This window comes from Halyomorpha halys, unplaced genomic scaffold, assembly GCF_000696795.3.
Source record: "Halyomorpha halys isolate HHAL.00 unplaced genomic scaffold, Hhal_1.1 Scaffold8.1, whole genome shotgun sequence".
In the NCBI taxonomy this organism is placed as follows: Eukaryota; Metazoa; Arthropoda; class Insecta; order Hemiptera; family Pentatomidae; genus Halyomorpha; species Halyomorpha halys.
In genome coordinates this window covers 2,074,882-2,093,974 of record NW_027111933.1, presented here as the reverse complement: position 1 = coordinate 2,093,974, position 19,093 = coordinate 2,074,882, and the positions used below count along the sequence as shown (strand labels likewise).

The window sequence follows — 19,093 nt, the reverse complement described above, 5'->3', positions numbered from 1 at the left end:
AACCAGCTGACGATATCAACAGGCCTATCTCTCTCACGAGCACACTCTGTAAACTGGTTGAATGAATGGTTATAGCGCATCTACAAAAATATCTTGAGCCAAAAAAACTTCTTTCAGACAAACAGGCGGGTTTCAGGAAGACGAGAAACACGGTTGAGCAGGTCATCAGATTCTCTCAGGAAGTGAAAGATGGCTTCCAAAGAAGACAACATAACATTCACTGTTAATTGACTTCCAAGCTGTTTTCGACTGCGTATGGAGGAAAAAACTTATTACTAAATTGAAAGGTATGGGTATAGGTGGCAGTCTCCTCTCATGGATTCGATCTTTCCTGGGACAGAGATTTATTAAGGTCCGCTATGGTGGTATAAACAAGGTGTATCACACAGCTCAGTCCTAAGTCCTTATTTATTCAACATAATGATTAATGATCTAGTTGAGAGGATAATGATTAATCACCCAGGGATCCAAGCACTTCTTTTTGCGGATGACCTGGCTATCTGGGGAACAAGTTCTAGTATGGGTGGTCTGGAAGAAACTTTAAATAAAGTCATGAACAAGCTACACGACTGGGTGAAAGAAAATGGAATGACAGTTAATCCACGAAAAACTGTGTCTCAAGTGTTTAGCCTTAGTACAAAAATACATGAGGTTCATTTGTACTTTAAAGGCGAAGAACTAACCAGAACTGATAAAGCAAGCTATTTAGGGACCACGCTGGACTCTAGGCTGATCTGGCTAAAACAAATCCATAAAGCAACTCAGAAAGGACAATCAAAATTGAAGCTGATGAAAAGGCTAACAGGGACTAAATGGGGAGCGTCCCAAGACGTACTTAGTACGGGCTACAAATCATACGTACGGCCTAATCTTGAGTATGGAGCTGAACTTTTAATAACCTCCTCCAAAGCAGCGTTAGAAAATTTAGACAAAGTTCAAAATCAAGCCTTACGCATAATCACTGGCGGTGTGAAATCGACTCCCATCACAGCTATAGAACTCCAAGCAGGTCTTGAACCATTACAGGATAGGAGGAAGAAATCTGCTCTGTCTTTATGAAAAGCTTATGCGTCGAGAGGAACACTGGTTGGATTATCATAAAGCGAATGAACGACTGAGATCCCATCCACTTTTCTTTCAAAAGCTGAGGCAATGCTTCACCAGATAGGGCTACCAACTGATGAAAGGCAGAATATAAGCATCTCCTACATGCCAAAGCACGATTCCGCTGAAGTCTACGGGCGACTCAAACTGGCATGTGGTCAGATCAAGAAAGATTGCCCTGAACCCGAGCTTAGAGCTGCTGCACTAAAAATAATTTATGAGCTAAACCCCATAGAGCAATGGCTACACATTTATACCAATGGGTCTACGTCCGGTATTAACAAGGGAGCTGGAGCAGGTGTATACTCAATCAACTTTCAATTGTCATTTCCCGTTGGAGCTGGATGTGATAATTATGATGCAGAAATGCAGGCTATCAGCTTCGTGATGGAAGCCACTATTGAATGCGACGACAACACTGTAATCTTCAGCTATTCCCGAGCCATAATACAAAAATTAACAACACCAGGTGCCGCAGAGTCACCCATGGAAGAAAAGTGCAGATATATGGCTGCTATCATGAAGAAAAGAGGAAGGGTTATAGCTCTGCAGTGGATACCAGGCCATATTGGTATAGATGGTAATGAGCAAGCTGACAAGTTGGCTAAGCTGGGTTGTGTAGAGAACCAGCCTGTTCTACCACTTTCCTACAGAACTGTAAAATCATTTATAAGCTCTTGTTGTAAGGACAGAACAAGTGCTAGACACTAAGTTCAAGCGGAAGGAAAGAAGTGGGAGAGCCTACTGCATATGGGTAAACGAATTCCTGGCAATCTTAGCAGAGCTGAGAGAGTGGCCTCTTTTCGGCTAGTAACAGGACATGATCTGCTCCAAAAACACCTCCATCGAATTGGCATCGTAGATTCCCTGAAATGTCCTCTATTTAACATGGGAGACATGGATGAAGACCATCTTTTAAAGTGTATTGGTCTAGAAGATGTTGAGCAGGATGCGGACCAATTAAGAGGAAGAGTAAAATTGTATTGGACTGCAAGAGGGAAAATGGCATAATAGCCCACTTCCTTTGGCTTAGGAAAAAAAAAAACTTTCCTGCAAGGGTCTTTTTCCTCCAGAATATTGGTCAAAAAGATCAATAAACTGAATAACACATTCAATTTAAGTTAATCTAAGAGATTTTTATGTCCTAAAGCACTGAAATCTAATAGTCAAATTTTGTATGGGTTTTTCTCCCTAACAACTGGACTAGCCATTAATGATCCATCCACAATCTTAATGAAACCCAAAGATCAAGTTAAGGGAACCTTTCACAACACTAGGGCAATTCTAATGCCTTCTCCACATGGGACTTACAATCCCTCCGCTGGACTAAGTGTTCATGAAACAAATTGAACTGCACACTATACTCCTAGCTTATCCTTTGACCACTCACCAAGTTCATAGTTTTAAGCATTAGCCAAAATTCTAAATGTAATCCTAATTAATTCTACTTTTTTTTTTTTTGGAAACTGATATTTCTGAAAATGTGTCCTTTTCCTGTGCATTATTATTTTTGCCTATACTTCAAGGTTAGTGCTTTGTCATTTGAGAACATAATCTACAGAAAGAGCCATTGCTGAAGTATCTGAGAAATTAGTTTATGAAATTTGATTAGATTTATACAAGACCATGTTTACACCAGTCCTTACAAACTATTTTTCAATTTTGAATTAAATCAAACAAGTCGGTTTCATAATATAGGTGTGTCGAGGAAAATAAATTATGCATGCGTAAGCGAAGGTAGTGGATAATATACAATTTGGACCAAATCGTAATATAGGTGTGCTGAGAAAAACAAATTTATGTATGAGTAAGTGAAAATAGTAGGAAGAATCTAGTAAAATTGATTTAAGACAAGTATAGCTCGCTCAACAGACACAGAAGCAAAGTTGTTTCTTTGTCTCTAAAAGGTAAAATACGAGTGGGAAATTTTCGATTTTGAGAACAATTTTTTTCTTAATTACTGCTTGAATAAACTTCCCTACTTACGGAATAGATAAAGCAAAAAAAATATTGTATCGTACTATTATGAAATTAAAAAGTTAATAATAAATTGAAAAAACAAAACAATAAAAATAAGGGTGTTCATTTAATGATCAACAACAAGTAACAATATTTTGATATTTATACACTACGATATTTTTTAATATCAACATAAAATAAATTATTTTTGTTCTCCGGTTTTAATTTCTTCTGGGTCAGCATTTCTGAAGTTAGGGAACTGTTCCCAGGGACTTGACAGTTCAAATTTTCTAAATTCCTGAGCTAATTCAAGAGGCTCAACAACAACTCTCTTCTTTTCCTCATCGTATCTCACCTAGGAAAATAAGAAAATTAAAAATTAAAAAAATAAAATAAAAATCCTTAAATTCATTGCTTCTATTAAAATTGTCAGTTCACTTCAATAAATTTTAAAAAATAATGAATAAATTATGTAAAAGTTATAATATACGTGCATATAAAAAGAAAAAATCTGAATTTATTATTTATATTAATTACTACATACAATAATTATTTTTTATAATCATATTTTATAATTATTAAGAATGAATTATAATATAAAGTATCAAAATGAAAAGAAGTGTAAGGCTAGAGACTAATTGACTCTATGGCTGACTTAGACTGAAGACTTACAAAGCAACAAAGAGAAGGATGTATCAATCATTTCTTGGTGCAGGTGAATGATAGACAAAGGCACATAATAAAAAGTGGAAATATGCTTTGGAGAGAAATAAAAAAATATTACATTATTGCTGTAAAAACCCCAGCAATATAAACTAAATTATATCACTAAATATATGGTAGGCCAAACCTGTAGCATCCTCCATTCTAATAAATTCCTTCTTTTAGTAAAACTTGAAAATATAAAAAAGTGTTCCCAGAAAAAAAAGGTATACTAAAATGTTTTTCAGAGATAATAGACTCACCTATTTGTCTTATTTGGTCACTGTTATTCAGTAGTTGGCTCAATTTCACCATAACTGGACTTGCATTAAAACTGGATAGTCAGAGAATCTCAACAACTTATATAAATAAGAAACATTTGTGATATACAAACTTAATTACATTAATAATTTTAAATTAAGCAGAAATTTAAGGCCCAATAACATTTATAATTTTTTTTCTTTTTAACTTTAATAAGACAGTCGGGCATACATGCTTCATTTTCTGTGCTAAAACAGAGAAACTTACTTACTTGGGCAGAGTTGCCCTCGAGAATGAGTGATGAAGATCTTGCCCAGTAGAGAGCAGGGGTACAAGTACAAAAATATGTTAAACCATGCATAAATAGCTACTGGTATATATAAGTAAATATAAAATACCAAATTAATCTAAAGGTTCATAGGGTAAATTACAAAATAACTAAGAAATCGAAAAATCAGAAAATTGTAGACTTGAGAGTTGTAGAGAAAGTATTGTAAGCTAAATAAATGAGTGATGATAAAGATGAGATACAGAACCAGTTATTTTATTTTTATTGCTCTCTGAATAAAGGTTGTTATCTCGTTTTGTTTTTCAGCCCTGATGAAGGCCTGAAATTCAGGTCTAGACAGCATGAATAAATAATATTGTCTTATTTGCAAGTATAGGTAGATGGGGAGGGGAATTATATAAAATGGTTATATACCTCAACATATCCAGAAAGTGGAAAGTCTTTTCGGAATGGATGTCCTTCAAAGCCATAATCTGTTAGAATCCTTCTCAAATCTGGATGGTCAGCAAAGAATACTCCATACATATCCCATATTTCTCTCTCATACCAGTTAGCTGCACTGTAGATGTCACAGGCAGAGTCTATAGGGGTAAGTTCATCAGTGTAAGTTTTAACACGAATCCGTGCGTTGTAGCGAACAGAAAGTAAATTATAAACAATCTGAAAAATATATTAATAAAATGATGATGGAAAGATTAAATTACAAAACTGACAACTAATAAACACTGTAAGCTTAATTTTTTTTTTAACCTGTACATTTTTAAGGAAAGTAAATTTAAATTTTAACAAAATGAATAAAAGTTTCGAAACTACTTTTTTGAGCATCTTCAAAGAAATAGAGCACTGAAAAAATATAAGCAAAAATTTTTAGAGTTTTCAGTTTTTCAGCTACCATTTTGTCATTTATTCTATTACCTAGATATCAATAATAATCTTCTCAGATATAACATTTCCTATAAATTGATACCACACAAATTATTTTTTTTACTAATATCAAGATGGTGGGCCTAAAAATAATGTTTGCACACAAAAGTTGCTTTCCTCGACTTTTAGAATTCCAAAAAGATAAAAACAATGAAAAAAATTCAAAGCTTCTCTTAGTGTAAATTATTTATACCCAAAAAGATAAGTCTACTGTACCAAAGAAAGAGTTGTCTTTCACAGTGATGCTCAACTTAACAGATTTGTTGTTTCATGAGTCCTTAGCCTTTAGACTAATATATCAGTATAAATAAATTTTCTGAGCAACTGGACTCAATCCTGAACTATCCCACTCCATACATAACTCATATATAAACAATGCCATTTCAGGTATGATTTCTCCAGGGAGAGGATGACAAATGGGGGGGGGATTTGACTTTCCCTATCTCATCTTGTAGCAAAAATTAAAATTCTAATGTCAAAAATTTATATTTAAAACTTGTACACAATGCTTATGATACAGCAGGTCCTATAACTCAATTACTCCTACTACAAAAAAGTAATTCATATTTATTACCAACAGTCCCTACCACTGAAACCTCAGATATAACTTAATAATTCAGGTCTGAATAACATTAGTGATCACATCTTCAAATAAAATCTATCAGATATATATACCTCAAATCTGTACTTCCTGCTGGGGATATCTACTCCAGCAATATCAGACAAAACAGAAAACTGTGCATTATGGTGATCCTTTAAAAACTGAAGTACTGGAAGCACTCCTTCTGGAGCAATTAGAACTTCGAGTTCATCAGTGGATGTTAACTGAACCTTCTGAACAAATCGAGGAAGACATTCAGCGACATAAGCTCCAAAATCACTTAATTTTTCTCTGTCAATGAATGATGGAGTCTTTCTAACAGTAGCTGCAAAAATAATGTCAATTCAATAAATAGATAATTAAGAAAACTTCAAAATAACACTATCACAAATCAGTACGCCTCTTTTCTTCTTTTGCTGGATTTTTCGCTTCAGAGGTTGCATATCTTTGAAATTTAAGCTGACTGATTAAAGTCTGTGGATATGACCCTTAAACAAAAATAAAAAATAACAATAAATCTATAGTTAGTACATTCACACAAGACAATTTTAATTAAAACTAATTAATACTTGAAAGTTTAACAGTGTTTGATAAAAGCCTGATATTCCTGAAAATATTGACAGCCATCTTATCAATCTCAAAAGATAGAACTATATAAATAATTGAAGTTCAATAGATTAAAAAAAAAGATCTCTAACGATTAGTTCAAAGAGGTTTTAGAATTATCGCGTTAACTCTTATTTCACTTTAAAAGATGTTATTGTATCATAAATAAAATTGTACACAAGTAGTATGAAGTATTTAACGTTTTTATATAATATTCGACCACCATATGATTGATGTTAGTACAGCTGACCTAAGTATTACTAATTTAAATGTTGCTTAAATAATCAGAAACACAACTTCTTTAAACCTAAGTATGAAAAACTTATACAGAAATAATGTTCCCTATTTTAATGTGTGTCGACGTTTCGGCATACTTTTTAAAGAATTTTGAATGCTAATTATTGTACAATTTCGATGAATATTATTGAAAATGACAGACCAAACTCTAATAATGGTCTGATGTTGATTAGTTTTGTATTTTTTTTTTTTACAGGTAATTTGATTCATTTTGAAATTACTATTACAAAATTTACCATAAAATGTCGGTCCTTTGCTTGGTGGCACAACTTTAAAAAAATTAAATTATTTTGTTGTATTATATTGTGCATTTGTTTATTTTATTGTATGTACGTTTTCCAAAGATTATACTGTAAACTGATGTTACTTTGTCTCCTAGGGTCCCCAAACAAACAGTCCCAAATTTACCTTACTTTTCACAAAGCAACCTTAATAAGTCAGTACAAGATAAAAAAAAAAAAGTATTTTATTTGAGGTGAGCAACTATTAAAGTACAGCATGACTTTTTGAGCTATACGCAAACAAATTTTTTTTGTAACTCGTTTTCCACTTTTTTTTGTTAATTTATTATTTATACCAACACTTAAGGGGGTTTCATCATAATCGTTAGAGCCATTTTCACACTACAGTCTATAGAGAAAAACAACATATTTTTGGGCTATCGTGCAGCAGCTATCTCCCATAAGATGCCCAATTCGGTACATAGGTATTGGGAGCTAATATTCTTTTAAAAAAAAGTTTTTATTTTACAAGGTTTCTGAAAATTTTCTCTATCTTCATAAATATCAGAGATGTGGCTGGCTTAAACTGAAAAACGTAAGAAAATCGGTCGAAAATGTGAAAAGACGTGGAGAATGTTAATTTTTATTTCCGATAATCATCCTTGGGTCAAAAATGGCTTGGTAGTCCATCACGGACCACCGATCACTAGTCCGTTTATGGAGAGATTTTTTTTTTTTTTAATTCTTTTTTATCTTTAAACACCAAAACTTTGATCTGTGGCTTAGTTGTAACGACTTAGCAGTAAAGCCAAGTTTCGTCACCTATCACTATATGTTTAGATTATAGGATTTTCCATTTTCGAACTTGATCAGGATTACTGCACCATAAAACACGATTCGCCTTTCACTAGCACTGTCTTCTGGCTGAGGGGAATGACCTTAGCTCAGCTAGCTAATGAACAAGCTGGGGTAGGTCTACACATGTTCCAATCTTTTCTCTCACCGCGTGATCCCATCACGCATTTTGCCAAATTTTCCTAAAACTCTTTGCACATATCCCATATATGCGTGGCAGATTTGATTAGTAAATGTTATTTCCAATGGACTTTCTTTATAAACGTAGCAAAATGGTTAGAAATAACATTTACTACAACTTCTATTCTCTTTACATTTGCAATTAAATGAACACTTTTACAGGTAATTACAATTATGTTCGAAATCCTTATTAACTTCAACGTTAAGCTGCCTTCAAAGGGCGTGGCATAGTCCCAATGCTTAGCGTCATTTTTTCTTATTAGAAGAGAAGGATTACGACACCCTCCCTCTGCTATAGGTACGGAAGGTTATATTACAGTATTTCTTTTTACATGAATCGATTTTAACTTCATATGGTGATCTCTAAATTTGGATCATTTACCTTAATCAACTATTGATTTAGCTTGACATCATGTTGAGTGCTGAGATCACTGCAATCGTTTTTCCAATTCATTCAATTTTATAATAATAGTATTAGGAGAAGTTTATACAATGGTTTAAAGTAACATCCACAATATTTTTAACACTCCCTAAAACTTGATTTTCAGCTCCCTCGCCCCCCCCCAAAAAACATTTTCAAAGGCTTAGTCTGCACCATGACACCCCCGCGTAGGTACTCCTGAAATAAGAATGGAAAGCATAGTAAGGTCTATTCTAACAGCCAGGTTGAACTGTATGGAGAATACAAAGCACTGGTTTTGGGAGAGATACTACGCATGTTCCACAATAACTAACCAGCAGAGGTTCATTTTACATTTTACGGATATATTCAAATAAAATGTTACAATCCAGAGCAAAAATATAATAAGCAACCTTAAAAGTCCTATATTTAATAATAAAGTGTGGTGACAAGATATCTCTATTACTGGAAATCTTAAAATTTTATCGATTCAATTTTCTTAGGCCGATGAAGTGTGACACATGGTCATATAAAGATTTGTAATTTTATATTTCATATTATTACCACCGAAGAACTACAGATGAATTAGGGCTAACGATAGTTTATTGAAACCTATATTAAAATTAGTTCTAATTACATCACAGGAACTTTTATTGCAATCAAGTTTTTTTTTTTGTTTTGTTAAAGAAAAACAGAAAAGTGTATGATATCTCAGTTATTTTCAAGTTGAATGTATTAATTATAATCAGGTTTAAGATGGAAGAGGACATTGGAAAATTTTATTAAATTTAAACATTTTTTATAAATTCATTATTGTTACCTTTAAAGTTTACTTGGTAATATACAAATAAGTATGTAAAGATAATCAAACATTTAAGTTCATATGTTGGTACTCATGGTTTTGTTCGGCTTGCTTGTACGCTTGTTTGGGAAGCTCCAAACTTCACTTGGTTGGGTCATCAGTTGTTGTTTTAAGTCGAGTAATTTCTTTAAGTTTGATTGAGGTTTATAGTACAATGTCATCTACTACAATGAAAACAATCACTACCCCACCTGGTGGTCACGGATGGCCAAGAAGAGGCACTGGAACAACTAATTCTAATGAACAGAACAACCCAAATCAAATCGCTAAACTTGCTCCAAGTACCTCTCTAACGATAAATCGTTGTATAAAACTGTAAGTATCTAGTTACGGAATTTCAGGAGTTAATAGCATTACATATTTTAATAATCCATTTCTTTTCAAACCTTAACTTGGCTTGTAATTATTGATTTCACATTTCAGCTATCCGTTAACAAATTACTCTTTCCTTACGAAGGATGCTTTATTTGAAAAAGATCCTTCAGTACCTGCGAGATTTCAGAGAATGAGAGAAGAATTTGAAAAAATTGGTATGAGAAGAAGTGTTGATGGTGTACTTTTAGTTCACAAGCATGGGATTCCTCACATTTTATTGCTACAATTAGGTAATACTTTCTTTAAACTTCCGGGTGGTGAACTAAAGTCTGGAGAAGATGAAGTAGAAGGCCTAAAAAGACTCTTAACTGAGGTAATTTACTCATTTTATACACAGTGTGCTCTTATTCTTATTTATTCTCTGATTGCTTTGTTTATATTTGCTTATAATGAAATATTTTATTTAATCGCCCCCTATGGCAACTCGTATGCAGGCGATGAGATATTGTTTTCATAATTACTAGGTCTCTGCGGTTTTCTAAGAAAAGTTATTTGTTCTAACAGGTGTAACGACTTTTTAGTTAATTACCTATAGATTTAGTTAATTAAATTGTTTGTAGATGTATTCCACAATTTAAATATCTGGATGTATCTCACCTCTTACCATACCTCTATTCATTGTTTTCGAGTTTGATAGCTATCGTATAAATTGCTCTTCAGTTACTTATTTCTATAAGAAATTTTTATCATGCTTCTAGGTTATTTGAAATTAGGCTTTTTGCAGTTGTATACATTATTTCTTAAATATCATTTATCTGTCTATCTTATAGATATTAGGGCGAGAAGATGGGGGTAAGCAAGAGTGGATAATTGAAGATACTATCGGTAATTGGTGGAGGCCTAATTTTGAACCTCCTCAGTACCCATATATCCCTGCTCATATTACTAAGCCTAAGGAACACAAAAAACTGTTTCTCGTTCAGATGTCTGTTAAAGGTAAGTAAACTTAGTTCTGATTAACAGCATATTTTTTTTTTTTTATTCTTTAATTTTCTACGCCTTTTAAGTATGTTTGTTTTGTTAAAGATATTGAAATTTCTGATATCACTCAGTTGTCTAATAATATTTGATAGTTAAATTTTTATAAAAACGATTATATCCAAACATAGTTGCTACATTTTGGAAATATATTTATATATCTGTGTTTATTTCACAGTTATTGATTCGGCCTTCAGGATGCTCTGCCAGCCTGCTCAAAATATCACCACTCTCTTTGACTTGTTACTCTCTATGTTGATAAAGCAGTTTGTTTGTATTCTAGATTATGGTTGAGGTAGAACTGTCATTAAAGTTAATGGTGCATACAAACTGCTTTTTCGTGTAGGATTTTGAAGATTGTATTCCTATAATGAAACTTGAAGAATGTATCAAACATTTTTTAAAATAAGTACAATCTGTAAAGATTCCAGTCTCTTTGAACTTGATTAGGGTTCATAATGATAGTTTTATTACTAATTACATTATCACAGCTTTGTTGCATTCGTGATTTTATTTCAATTAGTGATTCAACTACCACTGTCCATTTCCGTAGTAATTATCAATTTCAATATTCATTGTTAATTCTTATTGCTAAATTTCTTTTTCTTTTAGCTCTGTTCACCTTGAAAGTATATTGTAATCCTGATGTAGGAAATAATAATGTATAACAGGAGCGAATATGTTTCATAATTTTAGATTATTAGTGATAAAAAGCTACTCCTGTCTTTCCCCACATGAATAATTATTCTTATTATTGTTGAAATCTTGTGTATGATTAAGGGATTTTCTAGTGTACTTTTAATTCCATTTAAAATTATAATGTATCTTAGATTCTTACATATCCAAAATTGTAGATATGCTATGCTGATTTGCTCAATGTTTCATTGGATTTTTTACTCTTACTATTAATGAATTCTAGAAAAGAAAAAAAACATTTGCTGAAGACTATTCATAATATTTTCATTTTAATTGCGTAAAATGTAGTGATATTGCAATTGGTAGACCATGTCTGAAGATTAGATAATGCAGAATTCACCTTTTCAGGAAAAAGATAGGTTGAATTTTCAAGGTTTGAGATGAGTCATCAAATTCAGTTTCCAATCATAAGAAACATACTAAAAACTGGTATTATTGTGGTGGGGAGCAGCATTTGTCGTCATTTAAAATTTTTGGGGAGGCCTTTCTAGCACAGGAATTTAAAGCAATAATGATCTATTTAACTCCATGCTGATTATTTGTGTCATAATTTTAACTCCAAACTCCATTGTCTATATCTTTGATTTAACTCCTAAGTTTATCAGTGCTGAATAGTAAGTTATATAAACACCCTTCTTGTTAATGTCTTTATTTAATTATCTAAGATCTTTTTCTAATTTGGTTAATTTCACAATGACTGATGAAAGGAGTAGGGAATATGTATCCATAGGATATATTTGACAGTCTTTTTGTTAACTCTCCATCCATACTCCGTATTGTGAGGGTATCATTGTGTTTTATATTGCTTGTTACTTGTATGATTTTAGTAGCTGATTTTACCTTGCTCACTGGACATGCACTCTTTTTATTTAAATTCTTAAATAATAATCTACTGTGCTGCATGCACTCTTTTTTTTTTTTCTTCTTCCTCTCCATGTATATACTTAAAGCTAACTTTTAATATGATTTTCCATTATATGTTTTTATTTGAGAACATATTTAAAAACTTGTTTATTTATTTAAAAGACCTTTAATATAAAATAAATTTTTAGTATTCCTTATTTGCTAATATTTGTTGATTTTGATCCAATTTTCAATGGACAGTGGGGTGTTGGTTTTTTTATCTGCCTTAATTTTTAATCTTTTTTTTTTCCTCTGATTTATTACTGCCAATGTTAAGCTAAGCAGTAATAGTTTTTTACTAATTCTATCTTTGGATAGGAGCTCGTGTATAATGAATTCTGTTTCCTCTAAACTTGTAATTTATTTTAAAATAACCTTAAAAGAATAATGTGTCTTAACTATGTTTCATTAATTTTGTATGTATTAAATAAATGAGACTCAAAAAATTATTCATTTAATACGGAATTTCTTAGTTAGTAATACTAGTAGTCAGTTTACTATTCTAGTGTTAGGCCTAATAGTTCAAATGTAAATTTTATTTCTTTGTTTATAAATTTATTTACCTATTGTCCTTAAAGCCTCTGAAATATTAAATGGTTAAGACATATTCCAAGAAACAAAGTAAAATGAGGTTAAATAAACACTCCAAAGATAGGGTAGTTGATGATTTTTTGTGGGTTTGAATTGATGTTGAAAATTTAAATTTGAACCTCAGCAGATGTCAAAAGTTTATTTTGTTCAAGAAAGACCTTTCAACGTTTGTTAATTTTTCACTCTTTGAGTCCTTATAGATCTCAAATAGCTTTTCTTTTTTTTTTAAGTGAAATCATATTTTTGATAGCATGTATTTTTATCACTTCAGAACAGCATAAAAAATATCTAGTATATGATTGTCTTATTTGAGTCATCTTGAGAAAAGTTTGATATCTCAGGAACTATAAGATCCCCAGACATCTGTTGGTACTTAAAATGTAGCTATTTAAATCAATTCACTTTGAAGTAACTTGAAATGGTCTTCATAGATATAACAGTTTCTATATTTGACAAAGTAGTTTGTTAATAATGATAATTGCTGTTTTTGAAATTGTATCTTAGGTAATATTTACTATTTAGAATGCTGTGATTATAATTTGAGTAAATTCCCTCTAGTTTAAAAAAAAAAAGTATGTATAATTTTTTTCCTTACAGTTGGTAGTTTCCCAGATATTGAGCATTGAATGAAAATTTAGGGGTTTTTCTTGTATAAAATAAATTTCCAGTTATCTGCTGAGGTCACAAATTCAGATTTTTAATACCAACCCCAAACAGCTAAAAAATAAATATGAGCCAATCTTTTTTGTTTTGTTTCTTGAACTATACTCGATTCACCGGTGACCATTTTTTTGCTGCTTTAAGACAGCACACATGTATTTATAATTTCAGGCCTTCAAAGATAATAATTTTATATGCCCAAGCCTCAGTATGAAATGAGTCCATTTTTTTTTTTTTTAACAGACTCCATGTCTGCAGGTATGATGAAAATTTGAAACCTTTGGGGTTATATTTTTCTTTATTAATACTGATGTTTTTTTTATAATTCCTAATAAATAAACAAACTAAATAAAAAAAATCTTTGTTTAATTCAATAAAAAAAAAAAAAAATTCTGAAAAGGCTTTTTTATATGAAACTGGTACGATTCTTTTTTGGAAGTGGAGTTGCTTCTGAAATAATTTTTTCTAGGTTAAAATTAGTCTAACCAGATTTGAGATTTCCAATAAACAAGAATAAAACATTGTATAAACACATGTCGAAAATTAAATTACTTGTTTCCATATCGAGTGTTCGGTCCCTTGATAGAGCTAAGATATTACTTGTGTTGATGTTAAAATGCACTTTACTAATTTATTTTAGACAATGAAAGGTTTTTATTATGTTTTAATGAACATTCATAGTGTTAGAAAATTGACAGATTAAAAATTGATCATAATTGTTAAATAATATTAGTAAAAATTGTCCGTTATATTATAATTTCTTTTTTTTTTTTTTTATAATCCTCCAATATTTTATTTATAACTTACCTCTTCTTTTGAGGAGAGTGGTTATTATTTCTGTGTAGGTCGCAAAAAAACTAGGTAAGTCTTATTGCCTAACAATGAGTTGACTTAGTTTAAACCATCCTTGGGATGTCTTGGGTTAGAGTATAAATTCTCAATCAAAAGCAACTAGACTTAACTAATGTTGAGAATTTCTACTGAATAGAAAACAACTATATTTAATCCATTTAACTCAACTACATCCCGAGGAGTGTTTAAACCTAGTTAGCCTTATTTTTAGACATTTCGACTTACCTAGTTTTTCATGATGCACAGATTTACGGCCATTGATATTTTTTATTTATTAATGATTCAACCGTGTTATTCTGTTCTGATTTGCTTTTTTAAAACTCATATATAATTTTACTGTCTGATTTATAATTTTTTTACTTTTAATATTTTTACATTTCACAATTAAAGTATATAAGGTATAAATTATAATATACTTAACAAATGCTGTTTATTTTCATTAGTATGTCTTTTATTTATGGTATATCAATCGGGATTGGTTATAATGACAATTTACTGCAAGATTTCTTTATTAGCATCAGTTTTGTTATTTCCATTGGCAATTATAATGTTCAGTTATGTAAGTCTGTTCAATACGTTATTGTTATTTTCTTCTTATTTTATTATTTGTGTATAAATGAGCATTAAACAGATTTATTTTTCTGGACATTTAACTATCTCATATAATTCATTAAACTATTCTTTGAGATTATATTCTCTTATGTATCTATATTTTTGGTGTGATGTATTTATTTTGAAACTATTATAGTTTCAGTGAGTTAAAATCATAGATTTAAACTACATTATTTTATTTCTTTATATTGTTGAGAGTGGGCATTACGTTTGTTGCAAATGATAAGATTACTATCAGAATAGTAGCAATTTTTAAACTCCTTATGGTACTGAAAACTCATTTTTTTTTTTACTATGTTTGTAATAATTATGATTTTAGTAACATTATCGCCTCCATGTTTTTATTAATTAACAATATTACATTTTTGCATACTTTTTTTTTTTTTTTTTCTGTATTATTCTTAAAATGTATGTGAACAGTTTTTATTTTGAATTTTAGATGAAGTGTTTTATGTTTTACAAATTTATTCATTTATACATCTTCCATTTCATAATAGGTTTGTCAAAGTTATTTTTCAGTGGAAATGTTATACCCATATCATAATACCTATTTCTTTGTTTCAAATAATTTATTTTCATGTTTTAAACAGTTTTTTTGTACATAAACCTTTGTTTTCCTGCCTTTGAAGTCATTTTTTTTTTTTTTTTTAATGACATTGAAGGCACATTCTAACATAAGATGTTTATTGCACCCTTAGTTGTATCCAATAAACTCAGTTAAATTGTTTACAAAAATTATCGGGAATGACTTCAAACTGAAATGTTTTAAATAACCCCAAGTATTGTGATATATAGCAACTTTATTAAAAACTATGCATATCCCAGCTTTGTTTGAAAAAAAAAATTGTCATTATGCATGTGCAATGCAGAGTGAAAGATTCTAAATCATGTTAAAAAAAGAAGTGCTTTGTTTTTAATGCAGTTCTTCCTAATTCATACTATTATTTTTTTCAATTACATTTCAGCAGCAATTTTACTAAGAAGTGTAAATACTTTTCTCATTTGTTTGAAACTTTAGTTAAACCTCATCAAGTTGTTTTGATTTAGGGAACAAAACTTTGAATTTATGTAGATTGAAACAAATCTACATAACTATGATTAGAGTATTTAACCAGTTATAATGTTAGTAATTTTAATTTGGTAAGATTCTTAATTTGTTGATTTTTTTAAAAAATTAATAATATCTTTGGAGTAGTTATTTTGTATGTATGTCTTTAATTAAATATATAAATACAAGTACCTGTTGTGTTTATGAATAATTATTTTAATCTTAATCTTAAGAATTTTTAATAAAGTTTCTTTATGCATATTGGAGTTCCAACGTACTTATTATACTAGGCTTATTTAATTTTCAATTTTTTACTCATATTTCAGTTTTTCCTAATGGATCAACTTGATATATTTATTAATTTTATTGGAAAAAATAAACTTTTTTTGAATATTTATTACATTATTATCATGGTCACCTTCATAATTTCCATAGATTAAATTGTAGTGTTTCCTATTTACTGTATCATTTTAAATAAAATCTAAAAATAGAATTTTTCTGGGTACTTATATAAAATTAAACATGTTTTCCTTTAACATCTGTATGAAGCGGATTAAGTTAAAAATATATATATATTTATTTAATATTTGTTGTGAACAATATAATCTACTTGGGTAGATTTAGTTGAGGTTAAGTAGTATTAGGATGTAATTTTATTTTGTAATTTAGCTGAATTTGCTTCTTTTTTTTTTTTTTTTTACTTTTTAATTAATTTAGTACATAAAAATTGTTTTCTTTATATCTCAACAAGTAGTGAGTACATTTTTGTAAGTTTACAAACAAGTTCTAACATATAAGTATTAAGGGTTATATGATGTATTAAAGTTTGCTTTTTATATTTCTTTGATATGATTGTTGACTTATGTTTGTTGTGTTAGTCCTGAAAGGCTTACTATTAGATTGATTATTTTTTTAGCATTACTTGCGGTTCCTAAAAACTACAAGATAGTGGCAGCCCCTCTTTTTGAACTTTATGACAGTACACAGAGTTATGGTGCTATCATCTCTTCACTTCCCCAAGCTCTTTGTAGGTGAGTTTCAAATGAGTTTGCTTTTATTATTTATTGTATATCATGTAATAAATATTTCAGTAACACATCATATATTAATATTATTTTTTTAAACCTCTAGTTCAGGGGTGGCCAACTTTTCAGTACATAAAATCTACTTTTTATATTAACACAATAAAGTTGGTTCAGAATTTTTTTTGTTTTTTTTTTTCAATATTCTAAAAAAAAATGCACATTTGTTAGTCTTTACCCTGGTCCAAATTAAACCATTTAAAAGGTTAGTCTGTTTTGCTGAGTATAATACTGGTGGAGGTTGAATTTTTCAACATATTATTGGCTTTTTTTCCTCCAATACACATGTGAAATGTGTTTTTTTATAAGATCATTGTCACACATTTAAGTAACAAATGTAAAAAGAAGCTATCTACTTTTTAGAAGATTGAAAATGAAATTTATGTTTCACTTTTAAATTCTCCCTAAATTAGGAATGATTATTGTATCTTAACTTGAAAGTGAGTTTATGGAGTAACTATTTCTGTTTCTTAATTTAATAATCTTATTAGATCAAATTTATTTTTAATTATTCACTTTCTTTTTTTTCATGCCTTATTTGTGTTTGTTTGTTTCAGGTTTAATTTTATTTTTGTAAACGAAGAATAAATGAACTGTGATTAGGCACAGGACAGGGGAAGATAATTTTAATGATATTATCTTTGTTGTCTTATATATATCAATCTATATATATTTTTCTTTTTTTTACTTTAGTGTGTGTGCGTAATTAAGATTTTTTTCTCCAGTAATTCCATTTGTATGAACTAAATTTGAGTAAAAAGATACTTTTATTGGTCATTGTAATAATGGTTTGTTGTTAACTGTTGGTGCCCTTTTCAGAAATATTTTATATCTAGGAAGAATTTTAACATGGCGATTGTTCTTCACTTTCCTTTTTATTTAATGAATAATGATTCTTTTTTTTTTTTTTAATTTTATTATTTTTAATGCAACCATGATTTTAAATAAATACTGTTTATTAGTGAACCCTTTTTTAGAAAAACCAAATTGGCACAATGGTTTATTATGTAGTGATTTTCTCTTAACTTGTGGTTGAATTGACTTTTATTTGTATATAGTGATACATTATTCTGAGTTAACTGTCAGCATCTGAAGTGATTAAATTTCTGTATCAATTTTACAATATGGAATAACTGATTTTAAATACTTATGTAAATAAATGTTTACAAGGAAATTTTATAATTCAACATACTTTAAGTGCAATTGTAAATAAATGTCCTGTATGTATTGTATATATTTTCATAATATTTTTTAAGATATAAGTTTTTTTAATACCTTTTATTGTGAATCATCGTTTCATTTGACTTAAGTGTCATTTTTGATTAGAAAGAATGTAAGATTGTTATCATTATTATTTGGCTAGTAGTTTTATGTTATTTCTAAATGAATTCATCTGTTTGAATTTACTTTAGAATATTAATTTTTACAACTAGATGTTAATTTCTTGAGGCTGCAGAGTTGATAGACAATAATGTATATTAGCTACGTTTGATACATTTCTTGTTTGTTTTTTTATACATATGTTTGTGTGTTTTTGAAATCATTAATAAGTAATTTATTCTTTACAATAATTGATTAATCTTTGAAATTGTTATTTCAATATTATTGGTAATAACACTTTCTAAATTTAAGATGTGCAAACAATATGATAGAAACTTCTCAGTCCAGTCAAATAAGTGAGAAAATATGATGGATAATAAGTTTCATGATAGTATTAAGAGCATTGAAAAGTGGCTGTGACTCTTCAGAAGTTATATTTTCAGACTTAATATAAAAAATTATTTAAAAAGAGATAATATCGAATTATTCAGATAATGTTATCTATTGGAATAGAGAATTTTATTCAGGGATATGATGTAGCTGTAACTGTAAGATGTAACACAGTAGTATTCAAGAAGCCACACACCTGATCCAAAACAAACATTGGGCATTTTATTTAACCAGTAGTTTAGTTTGAAAAACAAAAAAAAGTCTTGGTCTATTTTTCTAAAAGATGAGGGTAAGCTCTATTTTTTTTATATTGTTATTTTATATC

The 19,093-nt window shown here is 29.8% G+C and overlaps 3 protein-coding genes across 4 annotated transcripts; 2 read left to right on the top strand and 1 right to left on the bottom strand.

Moving 5' to 3' along the window:
• The first annotated feature begins 1,152 nt into the window (after positions 1–1,152).
• LOC136796346 (uncharacterized) lies at positions 1,153–1,815 on the top strand. The gene has a single exon (XM_067049845.1). The coding sequence runs from the start codon at positions 1,153–1,155 to the stop codon at positions 1,813–1,815; it is 663 nt and encodes a 220-aa protein (XP_066905946.1).
• Positions 1,816–3,171: 1,356 nt separating this feature from the next.
• ND-30 (NADH:ubiquinone oxidoreductase core subunit S3) lies at positions 3,172–6,575 on the bottom strand. Its single transcript, XM_014416116.3, has 5 exons — positions 6,410–6,575; positions 6,239–6,328; positions 5,915–6,165; positions 4,730–4,975; positions 3,172–3,418 (listed from the first exon to the last, which is right to left on the bottom strand). The coding sequence occupies exons 1-5, from the start codon at positions 6,465–6,467 to the stop codon at positions 3,266–3,268; spliced, it is 798 nt and encodes a 265-aa protein (XP_014271602.1). The 5' UTR covers positions 6,468–6,575; the 3' UTR covers positions 3,172–3,265.
• Positions 6,576–9,214: 2,639 nt separating this feature from the next.
• Positions 9,215–18,292, top strand: LOC106677664 (cleavage and polyadenylation specificity factor subunit 5). Of its 2 annotated transcripts, XM_014415720.3 has the most exons (5): positions 9,230–9,576; positions 9,685–9,949; positions 10,407–10,572; positions 16,893–17,007; positions 17,616–18,292. In XM_014415720.3, exons 1-5 carry the CDS (start codon positions 9,416–9,418, stop codon positions 17,644–17,646), a joined length of 738 nt encoding a protein of 245 aa, XP_014271206.1. In that variant the 5' UTR covers positions 9,230–9,415; the 3' UTR covers positions 17,647–18,292. The 2 variants fall into 2 exon arrangements, with proteins under 2 accessions (XP_014271214.1, XP_014271206.1); XM_014415728.3 differs by lacking the exons at positions 16,893–17,007; positions 17,616–18,292 and adding an exon at positions 10,793–16,262 and having other exon boundaries at positions 9,215–9,576.
• The last annotated feature ends 801 nt before the right edge of the window (positions 18,293–19,093 follow it).